Source organism: Aplosporella prunicola (assembly GCF_010093885.1).
Source record: "Aplosporella prunicola CBS 121167 unplaced genomic scaffold K452scaffold_4, whole genome shotgun sequence".
Taxonomy (NCBI): domain Eukaryota; kingdom Fungi; phylum Ascomycota; class Dothideomycetes; order Botryosphaeriales; family Aplosporellaceae; genus Aplosporella; species Aplosporella prunicola.
The window spans coordinates 698,934-716,649 of NW_022983532.1; the positions used below are offsets into that span (position 1 = coordinate 698,934).

Sequence of the window (17,716 nt, forward strand, 5' to 3'; positions counted from 1 at the left end):
CGAATATGTTAGGACTTGAGTATGATAGCTTGATCATCGATTAGCTTGGCTGCAGAATACAACAAGCAGGTGAAGTTGCAGTAGTTGTCTTAATCAAATACCTACAGTGAAGCGTCAACAGCCGTCAGCCTAGTCGGCGTGCGTGGCCCGAGCTCTAGACCTCCAGCTATCAAGAGCTCCGTCCGCTGCCAACGAGCAACAACCACCTCGCTCTCACTCCATTCCACCAGCAACAACGACAACGAGCTTCCGTCCGCTCACGCTCACGCTCACGCATTCAAGCAAATATGGTACGTACGCCCGTCCGCTCGCTCACCCGCCTCCGCCGCCGTCGCCTGTCACCACCACCATCACATCACGCCCATCCCCCCGCCCCGTCCAGCAAGACAGCGAACCGCACTAACCCTCTCCCCCGCAACAACAGGCAGCCCTCCGCATCGCCCCCGCGCCCACACACACCGCCAGCACAACGCCCACTCTCGGCGCCCCCTCCGCGCCCGGCGTGCACGACACGCTGCGCTCGAACCTCGGACTCGCCGCGCCGGCCAGTGCGCTTGCACCCATCCCCCAGCAGCAACTCACGCAAGCCGACGGCGTTGCCCCAGAGCCGCTGCAGTCGGCCCACCCGCTCGAGGCCCGCCTCGCCCGCTGGCGCGCCACCCAGGACGCCCTGAAGATGGAGGGCCTGCGCCGCGCGTACGGCGTCGCCGAGCCCGTGCGCCGCGGCATGGAGCTGCGCGATGCGGCGCGCGGGGAGTGGCGGCCTAAGGCGCTGGGTGGGAGCGCGGGCGTGCATGGGGATGTGCTTGCGGGACGGGACGCTGAGGTTGCGTGGGAGGATGTCTTTAAGGGTATGTGTCTGCTTTTTCCTTTTTCCTTTTTCCTTCTTTTTTTGTGCGTGCTGCGGTTTTGGCTCGAGACCTGGTGCTGACTACCGTTTTTCTGTGGTGGTGCAGGCGACGAGCTCCGCGAGCAGCCAGACTTCCATACCGAGATGGAGGCGCGCCTGCGCATGAACTGGTAGATGCGTGGCGCTGCCGACGATGACGACAACATCTCACGCCCACACTCTCTCGCATGCACGACACGGAAAGACAGATGGAACGGGACGGACCGGACGGACGGGATTGATGGACGGGTGGACGAACAGACAGACAGACAGACACTCGGTCACGACGGTAGAGCTCAGCGGTATGGATGGATGCAGGACGGAAGTCGCAGACGGCAGTTGCAAGGCAGGATGCAGGTACGCAGGCAGGCAAGGCTTCACAACTTCACCACCTCAGACAGACGAACCAGCAGTGCAGTGCCTAGAACCACACTGCAGAAGGAAGTCTAGCACCTTACCTGGCCTTAGCTAGCTACCAAACGAAGCACTTGTTTGCACATTGCAATACCTAGACAACCAAGCTAGCTAGCTAGCTAGCACAAGACGATGCATGCACTTGCCTCAATACCATTCCATCCATTATTACTAGCAGCCCCCCGAGCGCAAGAGAGGCAGGCTACACAGAACCCACTGCAAAAAAACAACAAACCGCCCCCGCCACCAGTTCCTCAATCCCCCAACACCGCGCAGCTGCGCCCACATACCATTACTCCTAACCACCAACTCAACCACCTAACCCAAGCTTCAAATCCATCAAGACCGCGTCCAAGGCCAAGGCCGCGTCCAAGCCCTAACAAAGCGCAGGCAGGCTATGCTATATATGTATGTATGTATGCATGTATGTATGTATGTGTGTATGTATGCTATGTTAATACTAAGTTGCTACTGAGTGGCTGCGTGTGCGCGTACGCACCCATCTTGCGTGTGCTCGTGCTTGTCTGTGCCTTCGTTTTTTGACGTGTATGTGTGTGCGTAATGACGAACGGGGTGCGTGCTGAGAAGGTACACGTGCGTGCTGAGGCCGGCCGGTAGGTTTGTCCATGACCCAGGACCCCTCGCCCGTTGACCGTCGCCTAAGCCCGACACGCACCGCACCGCACCGCACCCTAAAGGGGAAGGGGGATTAAAGACGCAGAACCAGCCAGCCAGACAGCCAGACAGCCAGACAGCCAGAACCCTTGGAAAACGAAAAGCAAAACGAAAAGCAAAGCCAAGCAAAACAAGAGCAACAAGAAAACGTCTTATACAATCAGTTAACCCATCATCGCCATCGCCCATCGCCATCACCATCATCACCACCACCAACAGCAGACGGCAACAGCAACGCACCATCGCCCCGACCAAACTAAAAAAAACTAATAAATAAATAAATTAAAAGAAAGAAAGAAAGAAAAACAAAAAGGCCACGCAACGCAGGGTAGGTATTTAAGCGCAGAGCAGTGCAGAACAGTGCAGAGTAAAGGCAAGTACCGGAAACGGGTAACGGGAAACGCAACAACGAAAGAAGAAAGTAAAGTAAAGAAAAGAGACGAAAAGCAGCTGCGCTCTTTGCTCGCCCACGCTTCCCCGGGCAACATTGGTGTGGTCTGTGGGGGGTATGTGCTAGGTATGATGGTTATGCCTGTCAATGGACTCCGAACGCCGTAGTTGGTAGTTTGGTTGGTTGTCTGCTTGCTTGCCCTTGCCGTGCCGCGCCTGCGATGGATGTGCTGTGCTGTGATTATGTGCTGTGCTGTGATTATGTGCTGTGCTGTGCTGTGCTGCGTGGTGGAAGTTTCTCCTTGCTCGCGCGCTATCTCGGGAGGAGTGGGAACGGGGGAGGGATGAGATGTATGTGTTAGTGAGGAAGAGAAGAAGAGGAAGCAGGAAAAGAAGAGGAAGCAGGAAAAGAAGAGGAAGAAGGCAGATAATAAGTGCATGGTGGAAGAGCCGCGCCGTCCAGAGCGCCCTGCCGCCGTAGGTAGGTATGGTTGGTTGGCCGTTTTCTGCTCTCTCTCTCTCTCTTGCGCTTTCGGGCTCTCGGGCTCCCGCTCTGTCTTCTTTTATTTTCGTTTCTTTTCTTTTGTGGGGTTTGCTGGTTGCTGCTTTGGTTTGCGTGGGCCCGCAAGCTCGCTCGTAAACAGGCCCGCAAACTCGCAAGCAGCACCCGGCTGCGATTCTTTCTCCCTCCATCTCTCTCTTCACGCAGCGCGCGCAGACTGCCTGCCCAAGCCAGCGCACTCCAAACACGCAATCCGCAGCCAGCACAACAGAGCACTCTCTCCCCGCCTCAACCGCACAACACGCACCTCTCACGCATGCACCCATTCGGCCACAAACCACCGCAACGCAACAAGCAGGGCGGCTCTCTCCGTCCCTCCCTCGCTCAAAAGGCAAGCAACAAGAAGCGCGCGCCCTCCCCGCGCCTACAAAATCACGCAGCGACAGCGCGCCGTCTGCTCGTTGTCGTCGTGGTCGCGCGACCCGCCTTTGGCCGTCTTGGCGTCCTCCTCGTCCACCACCTCCTGCGGCTTCACCGTCATGTGCACCACGTTGGGCGACTCGGCCTGGAAGCGGCAGTCGCGCAGGGGCTGCTTGTCGTCGAGCATGCGGCCGAACGAGATGAGCCGGATTGCGCTGGGCGACGACGGCCGTGGCTCCCATTCTGGTGTGCCCGAAAGGTGGTTAGCTTGCTGCTGTTTTGTGTGTATATGTTGGGGTTGGACTTGGGGTGCGTGGAGGCGAGGAGTGGGGGCTAGGGTTCGAGGTGAGGTACGCCGTTCGCCCGCTCGGCCCAAAGGGGCAAAGGGGAGGCAAGGGCACGGAAACGTCTCTCTTCGAAAAGAAGAAGAAGAAGAAGAAGAAGAAGAAGTCCACATACCTTCACGCCAGTCCCGCCATATCAGCTCCTTGAGCGTGTACACGCTGATGTTGAAGGGATCCATGTTCTCGACGTCGACGCCGCGCTTCTTGAGGTACTTTTCGTCAATCTTGTAGGGATGCCGCGCGCCGCTCGTCAGCAGCAGCGTGATGACCACGACGGGGCCCGCCGTCGTGTCTGGCTTCGCGGCCGGGTTGTCTGACGCAGGCCCAATGGCCTCGGTCTCGGCGCGCGTCAGCTCGGCCTTGGGCGACGAGGGCGGCGCCGGCGCGTCGTCGTCTGCCATGGCCGCGGCGGTTTTTGCTGCGGCGGTTGCGGTTGCGGTCGTGGCGGTGGCGGCGTCGTCGTTGTCGTTGGCGCTGGCCGTGTCTGCTACTGCGGGAGCGGGTTCGGGAGCGGGTACCGGTGCGGGAGCGGGTGCGGAGGTGGGGACTTGGGTGTCTTGGCTCGATGCCATGGTTGCCGTGTTCGTGGTGGTGGTGGTTGTTGTGTCGTCTCCTCCTTCTGCCGGTATGGCGGTGTCGGGTGTGGCAGTGGCAGTGGCAGTGGTGGTCGTGGTCGTAGTCGTGTCGGCGGTGGCGGCGGCGGCTTGGTCTTGGGGTGCGAGGGCGCTCATCTCAACGTGTCGTTCATGGGCGGGGGCGTTGGCGTTGGAGGCAGGCGAGTCTTGGTGCATGGCGATGGCCCAAGCAAGCCAAGCAAAAGGCACAAGCAAACAACCAGGGGGTATTTGTGGGAGCACGGGAGATGAGGCTGCGCTGGCTGTAGAGCGGGACCTGCGCCCGCTCGCCTCATGATTCGGCAATTGGGAGTGGATTGATTGTGCCTATTGGAAGCGTCGCAAACACCCGTCGATCCTCCGCTGCTACTGCTGCACCCACGGCCCGTACCCCGACGCCTCCTCCGCCCGCACGCCCGCCATCTCCTCACGCACCCCCAGCATGCTCACCCTGCCCGCTCCACCCTTCTTCCACCCCCGAAGCAGCCCTTGCACCTCCTCCACCACCCCGCTCCGCTCCTCGATAAGCAGGGCCACCGCGTCGTAGCCCCCGGCCCCCGGCACGACCCCCCCGATGACCCCTGCCACCTTGGAGCATGCGTCCAGCAGCTCCGTCTGCTCCGCCGGCTCAATCGGCACCCCCGAGAGCTCCGACATCTCGCGGATCAACCTCCGAATGTCGTCGAGCCGGGCCCGAAGCTGCCCGTAGTCGCGACTCTTGCTCTCGCCGAGCTGCACCAGCTCCGCCGCAAGCGCTTCGTTACTCTTCTGCAGCCGCCCCCACAGCTCGTTGGCCTGCGCCGCATTCTCCTGCCGCCACGCCAGCACCTTCTTGACCATGCCCGGCGTCTGCGAGCCGCAGTCCACGTCGCACATGACCAGGCGGATGCCTTCAGGCACCGCCACGGCCGACTTGGTGATCATCGTATCCCATTTCTTGGAGGGATCCGAATCCTCGACCAGGGCTCGCAGAGTTTTGGCAAAGTCCTTGGAGCCCGGTTCGCCGTGTGACGAGAGCAGCGAGGGGGAGAAGCGGCGGTACAGGCAGGATCCGAAGACCGCCGACGCAACGTCGAATCCGGAGCCGACCTTCCCCTGAGCGGCGCAGTGGGCGGCTTGCGCGAGGTTGTGCAACCGGGCCTTACCGGCATCGGTGGCCACTGAAAACGAACTTTCAGGGAGATAGTGAGACAGCACTGCGCCGGTAAAGGCCGTGACAAGGGCAGCGGACGACCCAAGGCCCGTCTTGTGCGCCTCCCAGATGGGGACCTTGAAGTCTCTAAAGCGCTCGGCGGACTGTTGCTGATCAGAGCCAGATGAGTAGTAGTCATTGTCGGCAAGAATGGTAATCGAGGCCGGCTCGATGCGCTCTGCGGTTAGGGCTGAGACATAACTGAGGGCATAGGTGAGGGCCGTCTCGACGAAGACGTTGCGATGGAGGGCCTCTGTGGCGCGACTAGACCAAGGAATGGAATGAGCGCCGTGAGCATGATAGCGAGCAAAGTCATGGCAATCGATGGCATTGATGCGAGTTTTTCTACCAGAAGTCTGACTCCCGACAGCCCCGGACTCTTCGTCCCCCCCAAACACTGGAGATAGATGATGGTGATGGAGATGGAAGGAAGAGGGGGGGAGAAATGGATGACGTGCAAGACTTACGCTCTGAGCTGGGTGAGCTCGATGCCTCCGCCACTCTCGGCCAGCCGGTAGCCGTACTCCCAGTGGGCGCCCTGGAACTGGGGGGACTTCACAATGATCTCGGAAAGACTGACGCCCGAGCTGGTGGCCAGGGGACGCACGATGACATGGATGCGGGCGCTGAGGCCGAAGACAAGGCCGGTGTAGTCACGATCGAGGACAAGGTAGCCACCCGCAAGCAGGACTTTGCCTGGGGCGGAAACAGACACAACAGCCATGACGGGTGGTGTCGGGATGGAGCCTGCACTGTGAGGGAATTTTAATTCTTCTTTGGCGGAAAGGCGGGGTGCAGCTGGTCGTCGATGAGTCACTTTGGGGGAACGGGGGGGCGGTGCACGAAGCCAGAAGCTGAGAGAAGGCGGTGGTCACAGGGCAGCGTACGCGTGGGCGATCCGTCCGGCGCGCCAAAGCAGCCTAGCTCTCCCTCGGCTTTAGGGATGCGCCGGAACGCTCCACCTGTCGCACCCCGTCACCATCTTTTTGCCTTTGCCTTTTTGTAAGCTCGAGGCCGCGACCTGGGAGAGGCCTTGCTTGTTTCCTTGTTCTTCTGCTTTGCACGCGTGTGGCAATTCTCTCTCACTCTCCCTCTCTCGATCTCTATCTCAATTTTCTTCTCTACGCGTCGAAACTACCTACATACATCCACTACCACATACCCGCGCGCGTTCCTTTGGCGACCCCGGACGTCGTCAAATGAACCTGCACCCCCCCACCATCTTGAGCTCATAGGTAAGTCTACACACACCCTCACTCATTGCCCTTCCTCCCGTGCTGACGCGCCATACCCTAGTCTCGCCTTCCGTCCTGGAAGGTCGTCCCGCTTCCTAAATGGTCTTCAAGACCCTCAATCTCCGAAGCCTTAGTCTCGCGAAGACTTTTACCCACGGTTACGCCCAATCCGTCGTAGCCGCCTCGCAGAGCTCTTACGCCTCGCAAAACAACCCCCGCAGCAGCAAAAAGTCCATTGCCGGCCGCCTCACGAAGCACCATGCCTACTCAACTTCGTCGCAGCCTGGCGCCAAGGCCAATGCCGACCACCACGATTCCGGCTTAGCGGCATACTACGACGCATGGCACAAGCACCAAAAACTCGAAGGGAAGGAATGGCAACAATTCCAATTTGCCAAGCGCCTCGAATGGAAGCCTCCGTCGACCATCCCCGAGGGCAAGACCGCTGATGGCAAGGAATCTGAGGTGATTGAAGAGGGCGACGTGAGGGAAATCCCTACCCGCAGTGGACTTGATCGCGCGTACAGCACTAGCGCTGTGGACGACTTTAGGCATGTCGTCGACCACGAAGCAGAAACCGAGGCCCTTGCGCGCATCGATGAAGCTATCAACCGGGAAATTGAGAGACGCAAGAATGCTCCGGAAGAAGACGTGTTGGACCGCGAATCCGTAGCTGCCGATATCCAGGAAGCTCGTTCTGCGGCTCTCTCCCGAGGTTCTCCCAGGTCTTCTACCGCTCCCACTTCCGTCTCCGAGGCCGATGGCTATGCAGCGCAACTCGAAAGGCTGGTTGATGGCCGCCACTATGCTGAGGTTCCCGCTCTGTTCGAGTCTATGCTTGTGGGTGGCGTCAGGCCGACGGCTCCCGCCTACAATGCTCTTCTCGCCGCCGCTATTCACCTTCCCCGCATCAGGAATCAGGTTGTTCCCAAGGCATTGGATGTCTACTCGGACATGCTCCGTCGCCGTGTATTGCCCAACTCCGAGACCTACGCTATCCTCATAGAGTTGTTGTCGGTTCGCGCCATGGAGGTACTTTCCTCCAAGCAAATTCTCGAGGAAAAGCGCACTAGGTTCGGAGGTATGGAAGAGGAAGGTCAATTTATGCTCCACTCACACGAGGCTGATTTTGCCATCCTCCTTGAAGATGACTCTCTTAGCATTGCTGTGAAGCTTTTTGACACTGCCTCTGCGATTCAATCGAAGTCTGCTTTCTCGGAAAAGACCTACCGTAAGCTGATCACTGCCTGTGCCGAGCTTGGTAAGGTCGAAGAAATGGTTCGTATCTACACGCACATGGAGTCCAACAAGGTCCTTCCTCGTGCGGAGATGTTTGTTCCTATGATCCAGGCTTTTGCTTCCTCCGGTGACCTTCGATCTTCAGTCGAGTGCTACGATGAGTACAAGGCCCTGGCAATTGCAAACGACAAGGGTGAAAACGCACTCGTCCGCAAGGACGACGATGTTTACGCGGCAGTGATCAAGGCCTACATCATCTGCGGTCGCGTGGAGGGTGGTCGTAAGTTCCTCGAGAAGCTCGCGGAGGCAACTCAGGCCCCGAAGCGCGTTGAATCTCTCCGTGACATCGTTGGTCTGAAGGCTTTCATCCCGGTCTGGCTGAAGAACGGCGCTTTCAAGGATGCCGTGGACCACGCCCGTGAGGAACTCAGCGCCGATGCACGCAATGTAGCCATGGCGGCCATTTGCGTCCGGGCCGCTGACAAGAACGCTCTGGATGTGGCAACCAACGCCTTCGAATCGCTCCCCAAGTCTATGGAAACATCTCTCCCGGCAACGGCAATGATCGCTATGCACGTTCGTAACGGTAACATCGACGCCGCGCAACACTTCTGGGAACTACTGGAGTTGGCGAACGCTAAGCCGCAGTTCATTGAGCCCAGCGCCATGTACGCCATTGCCCTGATCGGTAGCGGACATGCCGAGCGTGGCCTGCAGCAGAACCGCCGCATGTTCGCTCGTGTTCGCGATTCGCAAAGCGCAAACGGAAAATCCAAGGCTGAAGCGGTTGAACAAATCGACGAGGCCATCGAAGTCATCGGGCATTTCATGAGCAAGAGGGGCGTCATTGTCTCGGCTAAGGCCTCTATGGAGCTTTTCTGGACGATGATTGAGAATGGCGGCCTCGTGCCCAGTGTTGCCACTCATCTGCTCGCGGGTCTTGGTCCGGACGGTGTTGCTCAGCTTGTTTTGGAAGACCTCAACCTCTTGATGCAGGTTCAGGCAGGTATGATTCTCAAGGGCTTAGCTGCCGACATTGCCGACCAGGCACGTTTCGGGCACGTTCTCGAGGTCATGACGGCTTTCGGCACGCCCATCGACAAGCAGACCTCTAGCTTGATCGAGAAGGTGCTTATGAAGCTGGATCGCCCTGACCTGGCCCACCGTTGGAACGCTTTCCGTTACCCTGTCGCTGGAACCATGTTTGCTCCCGTCCCGTATCCTGTCTTCGGTCATGCTGCTCCGCTGGCACCCACTGCTGCCCCTGAAGACACTTTCGATCCGTACGCTGCGACTACCGACAACAAGGGCTCCGTCATCATCACCGATCTACTGGAAAAGACTCATGGACGTTCCTCGACTCATCTTAACGAAGCCCTAGCTAAGTTCAAGAACATTCGGAGAGCCGGCAGACACCCTCGCTACTTCACCTACGCCAAGCTCATTTCGGCTGCCGCGAAGGAGGGTCGTCTCAACCTCGCTCAGGACATTTTCGGACTAGCAAAGCAGGACGTTCCTCTGCTGTCTCAGCACCGCATTGTCAGGTACGGATGGGTCACGATTCTCGACGCAATGGTCTCGGCTTGTCTCACGACTGGCGACCGCCAGTTAGCCGCTCGCTACCACCAAGAGCTGCTGGACATGGGTGCCGCTCCCTCTGCTAACACCTTCGGTCTCTACATTACTACGCTCAAGGAGTCGACCAAGACATTCGATGAAGCTACCGAGGCCGTCAAGATCTTCCACCGCGCCAAGTCTGAGGGTGTTGAGCCATCGTCTTTCCTGTACAACGCTCTGATCGGAAAGCTCGGCAAGGCTAGGCGCATTGACGACTGTCTGTTCTACTTCCAGGAAATGCGCAACCTCGGTATTCGTCCTACCAGTGTCACCTACGGTACCATCGTCAACGCTCTCTGCCGTGTCAGTGATGAGAAGTTTGCCGAGGAGCTGTTCGAGGAGATGGAGAGCATGCCCAACTACAAGCCTCGTCCCGCGCCCTACCACAGCCTGATGCAGTTCTTCTTGACCACGAAGCGTGATCGCAGCAAGGTTCTTTCCTACTACGAGCGGATGCGGTCGAGGGGCATCGAGCCCACCGCCCACACGTACAAGCTTCTGATCGACACGCACGCGACGCTCGAGCCCGTCGACATGTCCGCTGCGGAGGCCGTGCTCGAGCAGATCCGCAGCGCGGGGCAGTCACCCGAGGCGGTCCACTTCGCGTCGCTGATCCACGCCAAGGGCTGCGTGCAACACGACATGGCCGGCGCGCAGGCGCTGTTCGACAGCGTGGTGGCCGACACCTCCGTGCGGCCGCAAGCCTGCATCTACCAAGCACTGTTCGAGTCCATGGTGGCTAACCACCAGATTGACTCCACGCAGACTTATGTCGCCGACATGGCCAAGCGCGGCGTCGCCATGACGCCATACATTGCCAACTCGCTCATCCACGGCTGGGCTCTCGCCAAGAACATTGACCGCGCGTGCGCCATCTACGACTCGGTGCCGGTGGACCGTCGCGAGCCCAGCACCTACGAGGCCATGACGCGCGCGTTCATGGCCGTCGAGGACCGCGCTGGCGCCGCGGCCGTGGTGCAGGAGGGCCTGTCCCGCGGGTACCCCGTCGCCGTCGCGAACAAGATCCGCGAGCTCCTGGGCGGTGGCTGGCCTGCTGCTGAGGCTACGGCTACGGCTACGGCTTCGGCTACTGCTTAAGCCGTGCCGTGCCTCTTTATTTCTTTTTCCAATTCTTCACTTTTCACGTTTTCTTCTTTCTCTTTTCGATACCTTTGGTTCTCGGGCTTGTAGAGGGGGAGGTATTTGCGGATTACGGACAGGGAACCAGGCCGCTGAAGATGATATCCACTTCGGCTGCCGTTACACTAGCGAGGGTGGGATTTTTCTTTTCTTCCCTACCCTCGCTCTTTTAACTTGATTTCTTGTTCAGAGCGTGGGCGTTTGGCGCACTTGGACCGGCTGATAGACCGGCGGGACTGGCGGGACCGCCCCGCTTTGCCCCGGTCGCGGCCGCGGGGCTTTTGAATTTTGCACCTTCTTCTTCTTCTTTTTCTTCGGTTTCTTCTTTATTTTGGCCTTTTAGGGACACGCGCACGGTCGTGCTGCGTTGGTAGCCGTGGAGACGGCTGGCCGGATGGGTTGCTGGACGGATGGATGGATGGACGGAGGAACGGACGGATCTCACTAAACCTGGCAGGGGTGCCAGGACGGGAACTTCAACAACAAAAAAAATTGTAAGGGGATGAGGGCGCGGCATCTCGGCAAGGCGCGGTGGATGGGGCGAGCTGGCGAGCTGGCAGGCAGACGGCGTCGACTTCGTCTTGTCTCTGCTTCTTTTTCGCTCTTCTTCATCGCTCTTCTTCTGCTGCTTCACGCCAACCTAATTCCGGACGAGGCCTGCACTGCACCGCACGCAATGTTTCGCTTTGCTTGGTCGCTACTGCCGCTACCACCGCCGCCGCCGACGCCAACGCCGACGCCCTTTGTATCACTACCCTAGAGAGCGGAGGGAGAAAAAACAAAAGAGAAGGCGAGAGATCGATCGTGAGCGGGCATCGGGGAAGGAACGTCGAAAGACTTCCTCCTCCCTCGCCCCTCCTGCTCCATCTTTCTCTCTTCTCCTCCCCATCATCATCTCCTTAGACGACGACAAGCCAGCAGAGGAGGAGGAAAAGGAGGACACGGCCCCTCCATCTCCTCCTCCTCGTCACACAGTTTCTTACTTGCTTGCTTGGCCTTGCTTCATATTTCTGCTTCTTCATACTTCTTCGCGTTAGACCATCTCCCCTCGAATTAATCCCACACGCCTCATGTCATGGCATGGCATGGTAGGTGGCTGTGGGCGGATATATGTTACCCGTTGTGTCCACGTCTTGTTGTTGTCGGCTTTGGCTTTGTATGTATGCTGGTGTTGTGTTGTGTATGTGTGTGTATGTGTGAGAGGCTGGGCTGGAACTCAACTCGACTCCACTTGACTCGATTCTGTCTGCTGGTGTTGACGTGCGTGTCTTGTCTTGGTGCTGTCGGTGATGATGATGTAGCTGCGTGTGGTGCTTGCGCTGGTATATCTGTCTAGTGAAGCATGGATTCGTTTGTTCGGTCGGTCGAGCAATCCTGCACCTCATGCACACACGCAAGCACAGCCCAAAAACAGCGTCATCATTGCCCAAAGCGTGCGTGTATAACGCGGCAGCGTGCATGCTTGCCCATTTATGCCCGTCCCATCACTCCAGCATCTAGGTACATACCACGCCCCTCCAGCTCCCAATCCCTCATCACCATCACCATCATCATCATCACCATCGTCGGCAGCATCTATATATGCACAAGCCCGTATTTACAGACACGACAGCACCGCCCTGGGCTCCAACAATCCAATCCAATCCAATCCTACTACACTCAGTCCAAAGCAATCCAAAGCAGTTCCGTCGCACATCCATCAATCCATTCAAGCGTAACACGAAAAACGAGAGAGACAGAGAGAGAGAAAACGAGACTAGAGGTAAGAAGAAGAACAAGAACACCACACCAATCCACACCAATCCACAATCCAGTCAAACACACGCAAAGCCAGAACTCAGACTAAGCTACGGCAAAAAAAGCCGGCAGCGCACCCCACCTAGGTGCTCGTTACCAATAGGTAGCCGCTCACCCACCCACCTACCCACTCTATTCTAGACAAAGGCAGCGGAACAGACTGACAGACAAAACAGACAGCAGACAGAAAGACAAGCAACGGGCAACGGCGCCCGCTCCCGCCCAACCAGCTCGGTCGGAGCCGCTCCGGTCGGTCGGGGACAGTCGTCAGCCAAAGGCCCTAAGCATTCAATGGTTCGGTCGGCCAACCGCCGGCGCGGGCAGCAGCCCGGACCGAGCGCAACCAGAGTTTGGTCTAACGGGCAGCGCGCCAGGCATCCTTCGCGCGCGGCGGAGGAACCAACGACGAAAAGAGGAAGGAAAAAAAAAAAAAAGAAGAAAAAAGTGCGATTCCTTTCCTTGCACGCTGACATCGGCGGCGCTTTTCTTTTTCTTTTTCTTTTCTGCTCGGGCGCCAGAGCGCGCGCGCCAATGGCACGTTCCGGGCCGCGGCCAACCGGCTAACGACACGATATGGTCTGGGGACCTGGACCTGACCAACACCTTTGCATTCATCCATCAATCAATCAATCACTACGCAACCCCAGTGAGCCCAAACAATTCCTTTCCTTTCCAAAAAACAAAAAAAAAAAAAAAAAAAAAAAAAAAAAAAACGTCGATGCGATAACAAAGCATGTGACCATGCAAGAAGAAACCAAAAAAGCGCGCGCTGCGGTTGTTAGGCGCGCTGGGGGTATAGAACAAGCGCTTTCCAAAACGGCGCAAAAGGTTGCGGAATGCGGAACCGGGGTTCCATGCAAGAAAGAAAGAAAGAGAGAAAGAGCGCGCAGCGTGGTTTGCGCCCAACATTCAAGATTATATATATGCATGCAGCAAGAAGGCGTACAGGACTGGCGGATGCGATGCGATGGTTGGCGGCAAGGTGGCGGATGTGCGTGTGCGTGAACGAAGAAGGGATGAGAATCCTATTATTGTTGCCAGCGCGGCAGACAGGTGTGGCGTCGGCCGCGGCAGGCGAGAATTAAAAAACGTGAATTCGGTCGTCGTCGTAGCGGCGTGAAGTCGAAAATTTGTACGTTGCGGCCGATTTGTATGCGCTGGCCGTGAGTGGGCTCAAGGACTGTTAAGCATGGCGGCGTCGGGGGAATCGCCCTCAATGGTCTTCCTCCAGTGCTGGGGAAGGCACACGCAAACAAGCGGGAAGGCCTTGATCTCCCCATTCAGTGCTGCGTTGGGGTGTCGGCTTCCGCTAGACATCCCGCTGTCCCTTTGCCACTTCCTGCTCTCGTCCCAATCATCTGCCGTCTCTTGAAGCTTTACACCCGTCGCCCAACCATCGTCCCAGATACCAACCACCTTGATCATGTCACCACGCTCAAGCTCAAACTCGTCGTTTGCGCGCGGTTGATAGGCCCAGAGTGTTGCTACGATGTCGTTCGGCTTGATCTCATCCTGAGAGTAGTAATCCTTGAAGAACGGCAGTTGCTCTGATTGCCCACTGTTCACGCCATCGGGTGAATAGTGTTCCTCGTTGCTCGTAGACTCAGGTGATGAGGGATCATTACCGATGGCTAGTCTGGAGGCGCTTGACAAAGATCCTTCACGTTTAGGCAGACGACCGGCAGCCACGACGGCGCTGCGTCCGGTTCTGGACCGAGGGCTATCTGTGGATCCATCCGAGCCATGATGGTGGTAAGTGCCTACTCCAACAGGGCCGTCGTAATGGTCAGAGCTCGACGTGTCTTCAAGCGCAGACATACGGGCCACACGACCAGTGGGTGGTGGCATTGGAGGGGGAACGTCGGCGTAAGACATTGGAGCAACTGCAGTGCCGCGGGAAGGCGAAGGGCGATTGAAGATGCTCTCGGCTTGTTGATTGCGCCTACGGCGCATAAGCAAACAAGCGAAGATAATCAAGCTGAGGAGAAGCGCAGCGCCCAAGATAGATCCGATGACGATTCCGGCAATTTGACCAGCCGACAGGCCATGACCTGCCTCACCGTCTTTCGAATCGCCAGTAGCAGAAGACCCGCTGCTTGATGTCGAACTAGGGAAAAGCGGGGCCATGGTGCTCGTCGTTGGAAGAGTGACATCTTCACACCGCGAATCGACTTCCGAATTGATGCAGCAAGAGTCCGTGGAGTTAGGAGAGCTCGAGGCGCAGTAGCTGCAGAGTCCGACAAGATTCGAGGAATACCCGCAGTTGTCCGGCTCGTTTACAATGCCGTGGATGCAAGAACCAGTTAAAGAGTCGGCCGGAAGCGCGCAGTTTGTAAAGTCGGCACGGATTTGCGTGTTAATATTAGAGCTGTTGGCCCCACAGAGTTCGGAGCTGGCGACAATCTTTTGCTCACTGATCGCATAGTCGGCCTGTCATGCATTAGCTTCTAGTTTATGGCAGTGAGACAGAGGACGTACGCAAGTATCGGCGCATAGTGGCTTTGACGCGTCGGACGTCAGATTACATGCGTCTATAGAATTCTGTACAATGGCATTACACAATACGCTAGTGGTGTATCTTGCATAGACGTCTGTCGTGTTATCGAGGTTGATGTTTGTGCAACCCAAGAGGTTTTCGTATCTGCTAAGTTTCAGTATTCGGCATCCCCATTTTGATCTCAGCATTCACCACCTACCTCTGTTGGACAAAGCTGCCGGAGACGTAATCCTCCAAGTGTTGGTCGAATGATGCCGTGTCCGATACGTCAGCAAGGAATGGGCTGCGCGGCCACACTGTCAGCCGTAGCACGTCCGTGCGAGTTCCGAGAATACGTACAACAAGCCGGTCAGAGTGGAATCGGTGGATATTGAGGATGCATTAAAGGCAGAACACTGAGTGGAAGTGGCCAGCGATACGCAGCTCTGCGCCATAGCTGCGGGCGCCTGTGCGATAGCTACGGACAAGACCAAGGCTTTCTTGACAACGGACCGCGAATGCCGGGACACACTGATCGGACGAGCGGACGCCATACTGGATGGGTTGCGCGTACTGGCTGCGGGCTGGCTGCTCGGTGTTCGCGGTACCTTGGCACGGTGTCGGCTGCGAGATGGGTCGTCGGGGCCAGTAGATGCGGAAGTGGACGTGGGAACAGCTCAGGCAAGGTCCATTACGCGGCTGAAGGGACACGGGCGCGTTTCCAGGACTCTTCCAAGAAAGACGACCAGACGGGAAGGAAGAGGAGGGGTCCAGAAGGAGCGGGACAGCGGACGGGCGAGCGAGTGACTAGGCGGGAGGGGGCCGACGTTGGCCGGCAGCGGACGAGCTGAGAGGTGAGAGGAGGAAAGAGTAAGCCTGCCAGCGAGAGAGTGAGAGAGCGAGAGAGAGCGACGGGCAGGGCGCACGGATTGGCTGGGGAATCACGGCCCCCTGTCGGCGAGGGAAATTGCGCCCGTCGCTCAGAGCTCCAGCGAAGCGCTGCCTGTGCAGAGCCGCAGGGCCCCGTGCATGATGCATCCGTCTTTGTGCGATTCAAGACATCTTTAGGTCTTTTCCTTGCGCCGCCGCCGACGCTACGGCGCCCTTGGAGCGCCGGCTTAGCCGGCTCCTCCCTGCCACCACTCACCAACGGCGCGGCCAGAAACCCTTACTACTTGGCTATAACATCACTCGCCGTTGCTACGCCATTCTTGTTTGATCCGCACTGATAGACGATAAGCATCACGAAGCTTAAGTTATCGGGTTTCAGATAGCCACGGGCCAAGGTCATAGCATTGCGTTGTATTCTGCGGCGTCGAACGAAACCCCAAACGAAACCGAAACCAAAGCCGCTCATCCTTCCCTTACCACCGCTTGCCCGAGTCCTCCCTGTCCCCCCCGTTCCTCTCCCTGTCGACTTGGGCATCGAACTCCCTCTGTGCCTGAGCTTTGGCCAACTGCTTTTCCTCGTCCGTTCGAGAGAAAGTAAAGCTATCGCCAAGGCTTGAACCCTGTTGTTGTTCTTTTTGAACAGGTCGGCTGAACCCGCCTGATGCGGTCCGTCCAGCAGCGGGTGATTGTCCAGAAGCTGCTTGCTGCCTGATACGGTCCCAAGCTGACCCTCCGGACACACTCGAGTCCATGGGTCCCATACCTCCCGTCGGCGACGCGTCATCGAAAGCATCTGATTGCCTCGTGGCATCCTCCCTCGGAAATGCGTGATCGCGGCTTTCCGTCTGGCTGCGGTATGGTCCAGGTGACTGGCGAATTTCTCGGGCACGCATCTGGCTATCGGAAAAAACAGACGTATCTGAAGGAGAATCTTGCCAGGCCCCGGAGGTTGGCGACATATCATCTGTGTCTTGCGTTGCCACCTGTGGTACCTGCTGACCTGGGCGCCTTTGCATCGCCGTTTCTTGACCTGGGTGTCTTTGCGTCCCATTTTGCATCGCATCTTGCCTTTCCTGTCTACGCCTAACAATTGCTGCTTTTACTTCGACAAGCCGCTTGTCGATACTGGCCAGCCGCGCTGACACAATCTTCGCATAAAGGTCCATCACGAATCCACCTATAAATGTGCCAAGGAACCAATAGGGCGGTATTCTGAGTAAATGAAGACCGGCACGCATCATGTTCCCCCTGAACGGACCAACGGATGCCGGTGGCCAACCCTGAACTGGAGGGGTCCAGAATGGAAATTTGTAGGTGCTCCTTGTCTTGTAGCATTGTCGCAAGGCTATAGCCGCCCCCGTGGCGGCACCGTAAGAAGCCCAAGATTCGATAGCTGCTGCATGTTCTGCAACGGCGGTAGCCTCGTCCATGGTTAATGGCCTCTGCACCAAATTGGACGCATACTGAACATGTTTGGCCACTTCTCTTGCGACCCTAGCCATTGGATATCCCACAAGACTGCCGACAATAGGAATTGGCTTCGACATCTTGGTGAGGTCAAGTGTTATGGGATCTCGAGGCTGTCCATCGGGTCCGAATGAGTCTGTCGATTGAGTAGCATAAGGGTCGTTGTCGGAGGAGAACGGGCGGTCCGTAAAGCTGTCCGAGGAGCTTGCTGCCTCCTCGAGGACCATTGTTACGATCCTCAGGCAATGGGTTTTGAGTGGGGCCTATGACCCGACTATGTAGGGTGAACCGAGTCTGTGGGTGGAAGTGCTTGTACAGCACAGGATTTCGTATCAGCAGCGCAAGTGAAATGATGAACGGATCATTGAAGCTCAAGCTCAGTGACGCGCGACATTCGCAACGTTTCTTGGCGGC

At 57.6% G+C, this 17,716-nt stretch overlaps 7 protein-coding genes across 7 annotated transcripts; 3 read left to right on the plus strand and 4 right to left on the minus strand.

Annotated features, from left to right (window-relative positions):
* The first annotated feature begins 199 nt into the window (after positions 1 to 199).
* K452DRAFT_283934 (uncharacterized protein) lies at positions 200 to 1,468 on the plus strand. Its single transcript, XM_033539861.1, has 3 exons — positions 200 to 290; positions 425 to 851; positions 957 to 1,468. Exons 1-3 carry the CDS (start codon positions 288 to 290, stop codon positions 1,022 to 1,024), a joined length of 498 nt encoding a protein of 165 aa, XP_033401294.1. The 5' UTR covers positions 200 to 287; the 3' UTR covers positions 1,025 to 1,468.
* Positions 1,469 to 3,294: 1,826 nt separating this feature from the next.
* K452DRAFT_220363 (uncharacterized protein) lies at positions 3,295 to 4,035 on the minus strand (the record flags this gene model as incomplete). The annotated part of the gene is made up of 2 exons (XM_033536459.1): positions 3,295 to 3,533; positions 3,750 to 4,035. 2 exons carry the CDS (start codon positions 4,033 to 4,035, stop codon positions 3,295 to 3,297), a joined length of 525 nt encoding a protein of 174 aa, XP_033401295.1.
* Positions 4,036 to 4,484: 449 nt separating this feature from the next.
* K452DRAFT_243738 (uncharacterized protein) lies at positions 4,485 to 6,264 on the minus strand. The gene is made up of 2 exons (XM_033537922.1): positions 5,908 to 6,264; positions 4,485 to 5,704 (listed from the first exon to the last, which is right to left on the minus strand). The coding sequence occupies exons 1-2, from the start codon at positions 6,162 to 6,164 to the stop codon at positions 4,615 to 4,617; spliced, it is 1,347 nt and encodes a 448-aa protein (XP_033401296.1). The 5' UTR covers positions 6,165 to 6,264; the 3' UTR covers positions 4,485 to 4,614.
* Positions 6,265 to 6,410: 146 nt separating this feature from the next.
* On the plus strand, positions 6,411 to 10,735 carry K452DRAFT_122318 (uncharacterized protein). The gene is made up of 2 exons (XM_033535192.1): positions 6,411 to 6,675; positions 6,737 to 10,735. The coding sequence occupies exon 2, from the start codon at positions 6,775 to 6,777 to the stop codon at positions 10,627 to 10,629; it is 3,855 nt and encodes a 1,284-aa protein (XP_033401297.1). The 5' UTR covers positions 6,411 to 6,675; positions 6,737 to 6,774; the 3' UTR covers positions 10,630 to 10,735.
* Positions 10,736 to 12,130: 1,395 nt separating this feature from the next.
* On the plus strand, positions 12,131 to 13,418 carry K452DRAFT_122362 (uncharacterized protein). Its single transcript, XM_033535193.1, has 2 exons — positions 12,131 to 12,433; positions 12,645 to 13,418. The coding sequence occupies exons 1-2, from the start codon at positions 12,253 to 12,255 to the stop codon at positions 13,193 to 13,195; spliced, it is 732 nt and encodes a 243-aa protein (XP_033401298.1). The 5' UTR covers positions 12,131 to 12,252; the 3' UTR covers positions 13,196 to 13,418.
* A 223-nt stretch (positions 13,419 to 13,641) lies between these two features.
* Positions 13,642 to 15,399, minus strand: K452DRAFT_295193 (uncharacterized protein; the record flags this gene model as incomplete). The annotated part of the gene is made up of 4 exons (XM_033541782.1): positions 13,642 to 14,898; positions 14,947 to 15,109; positions 15,165 to 15,248; positions 15,305 to 15,399. The coding sequence occupies 4 exons, from the start codon at positions 15,397 to 15,399 to the stop codon at positions 13,642 to 13,644; spliced, it is 1,599 nt and encodes a 532-aa protein (XP_033401299.1).
* Positions 15,400 to 16,204: 805 nt separating this feature from the next.
* On the minus strand, positions 16,205 to 17,653 carry K452DRAFT_283939 (uncharacterized protein). The gene has a single exon (XM_033539862.1). The coding sequence runs from the start codon at positions 17,527 to 17,529 to the stop codon at positions 16,309 to 16,311; it is 1,221 nt and encodes a 406-aa protein (XP_033401300.1). The 5' UTR covers positions 17,530 to 17,653; the 3' UTR covers positions 16,205 to 16,308.
* Positions 17,654 to 17,716: the final 63 nt, after the last annotated feature.

Coding starts and splice junctions, on each gene's coding strand:
- K452DRAFT_122318 (XM_033535192.1), top strand. CDS start 6,775: ATGGTCTTCAAGACCCTCAATCTCCGAAGCCTTAGTCTCGCGAAGACT.
- K452DRAFT_122362 (XM_033535193.1), top strand. CDS start 12,253: ATGCACAAGCCCGTATTTACAGACACGACAGCACCGCCCTGGGCTCCA. Junction 12,434..12,644: donor GAGAGAAAACGAGACTAGAG/GTAAGAAGAAGA, acceptor CAGACAAAACAG/ACAGCAGACAGAAAGACAAG.
- K452DRAFT_283939 (XM_033539862.1), bottom strand. CDS start 17,529: ATGGTCCTCGAGGAGGCAGCAAGCTCCTCGGACAGCTTTACGGACCGC.
- K452DRAFT_283934 (XM_033539861.1), top strand. Junction 852..956: donor GTGGGAGGATGTCTTTAAGG/GTATGTGTCTGC, acceptor GTGGTGGTGCAG/GCGACGAGCTCCGCGAGCAG.
- K452DRAFT_243738 (XM_033537922.1), bottom strand. CDS start 6,164: ATGGCTGTTGTGTCTGTTTCCGCCCCAGGCAAAGTCCTGCTTGCGGGT. Junction 5,705..5,907: donor GAGCTCACCCAGCTCAGAGC/GTAAGTCTTGCA, acceptor TCCTTGGTCTAG/TCGCGCCACAGAGGCCCTCC.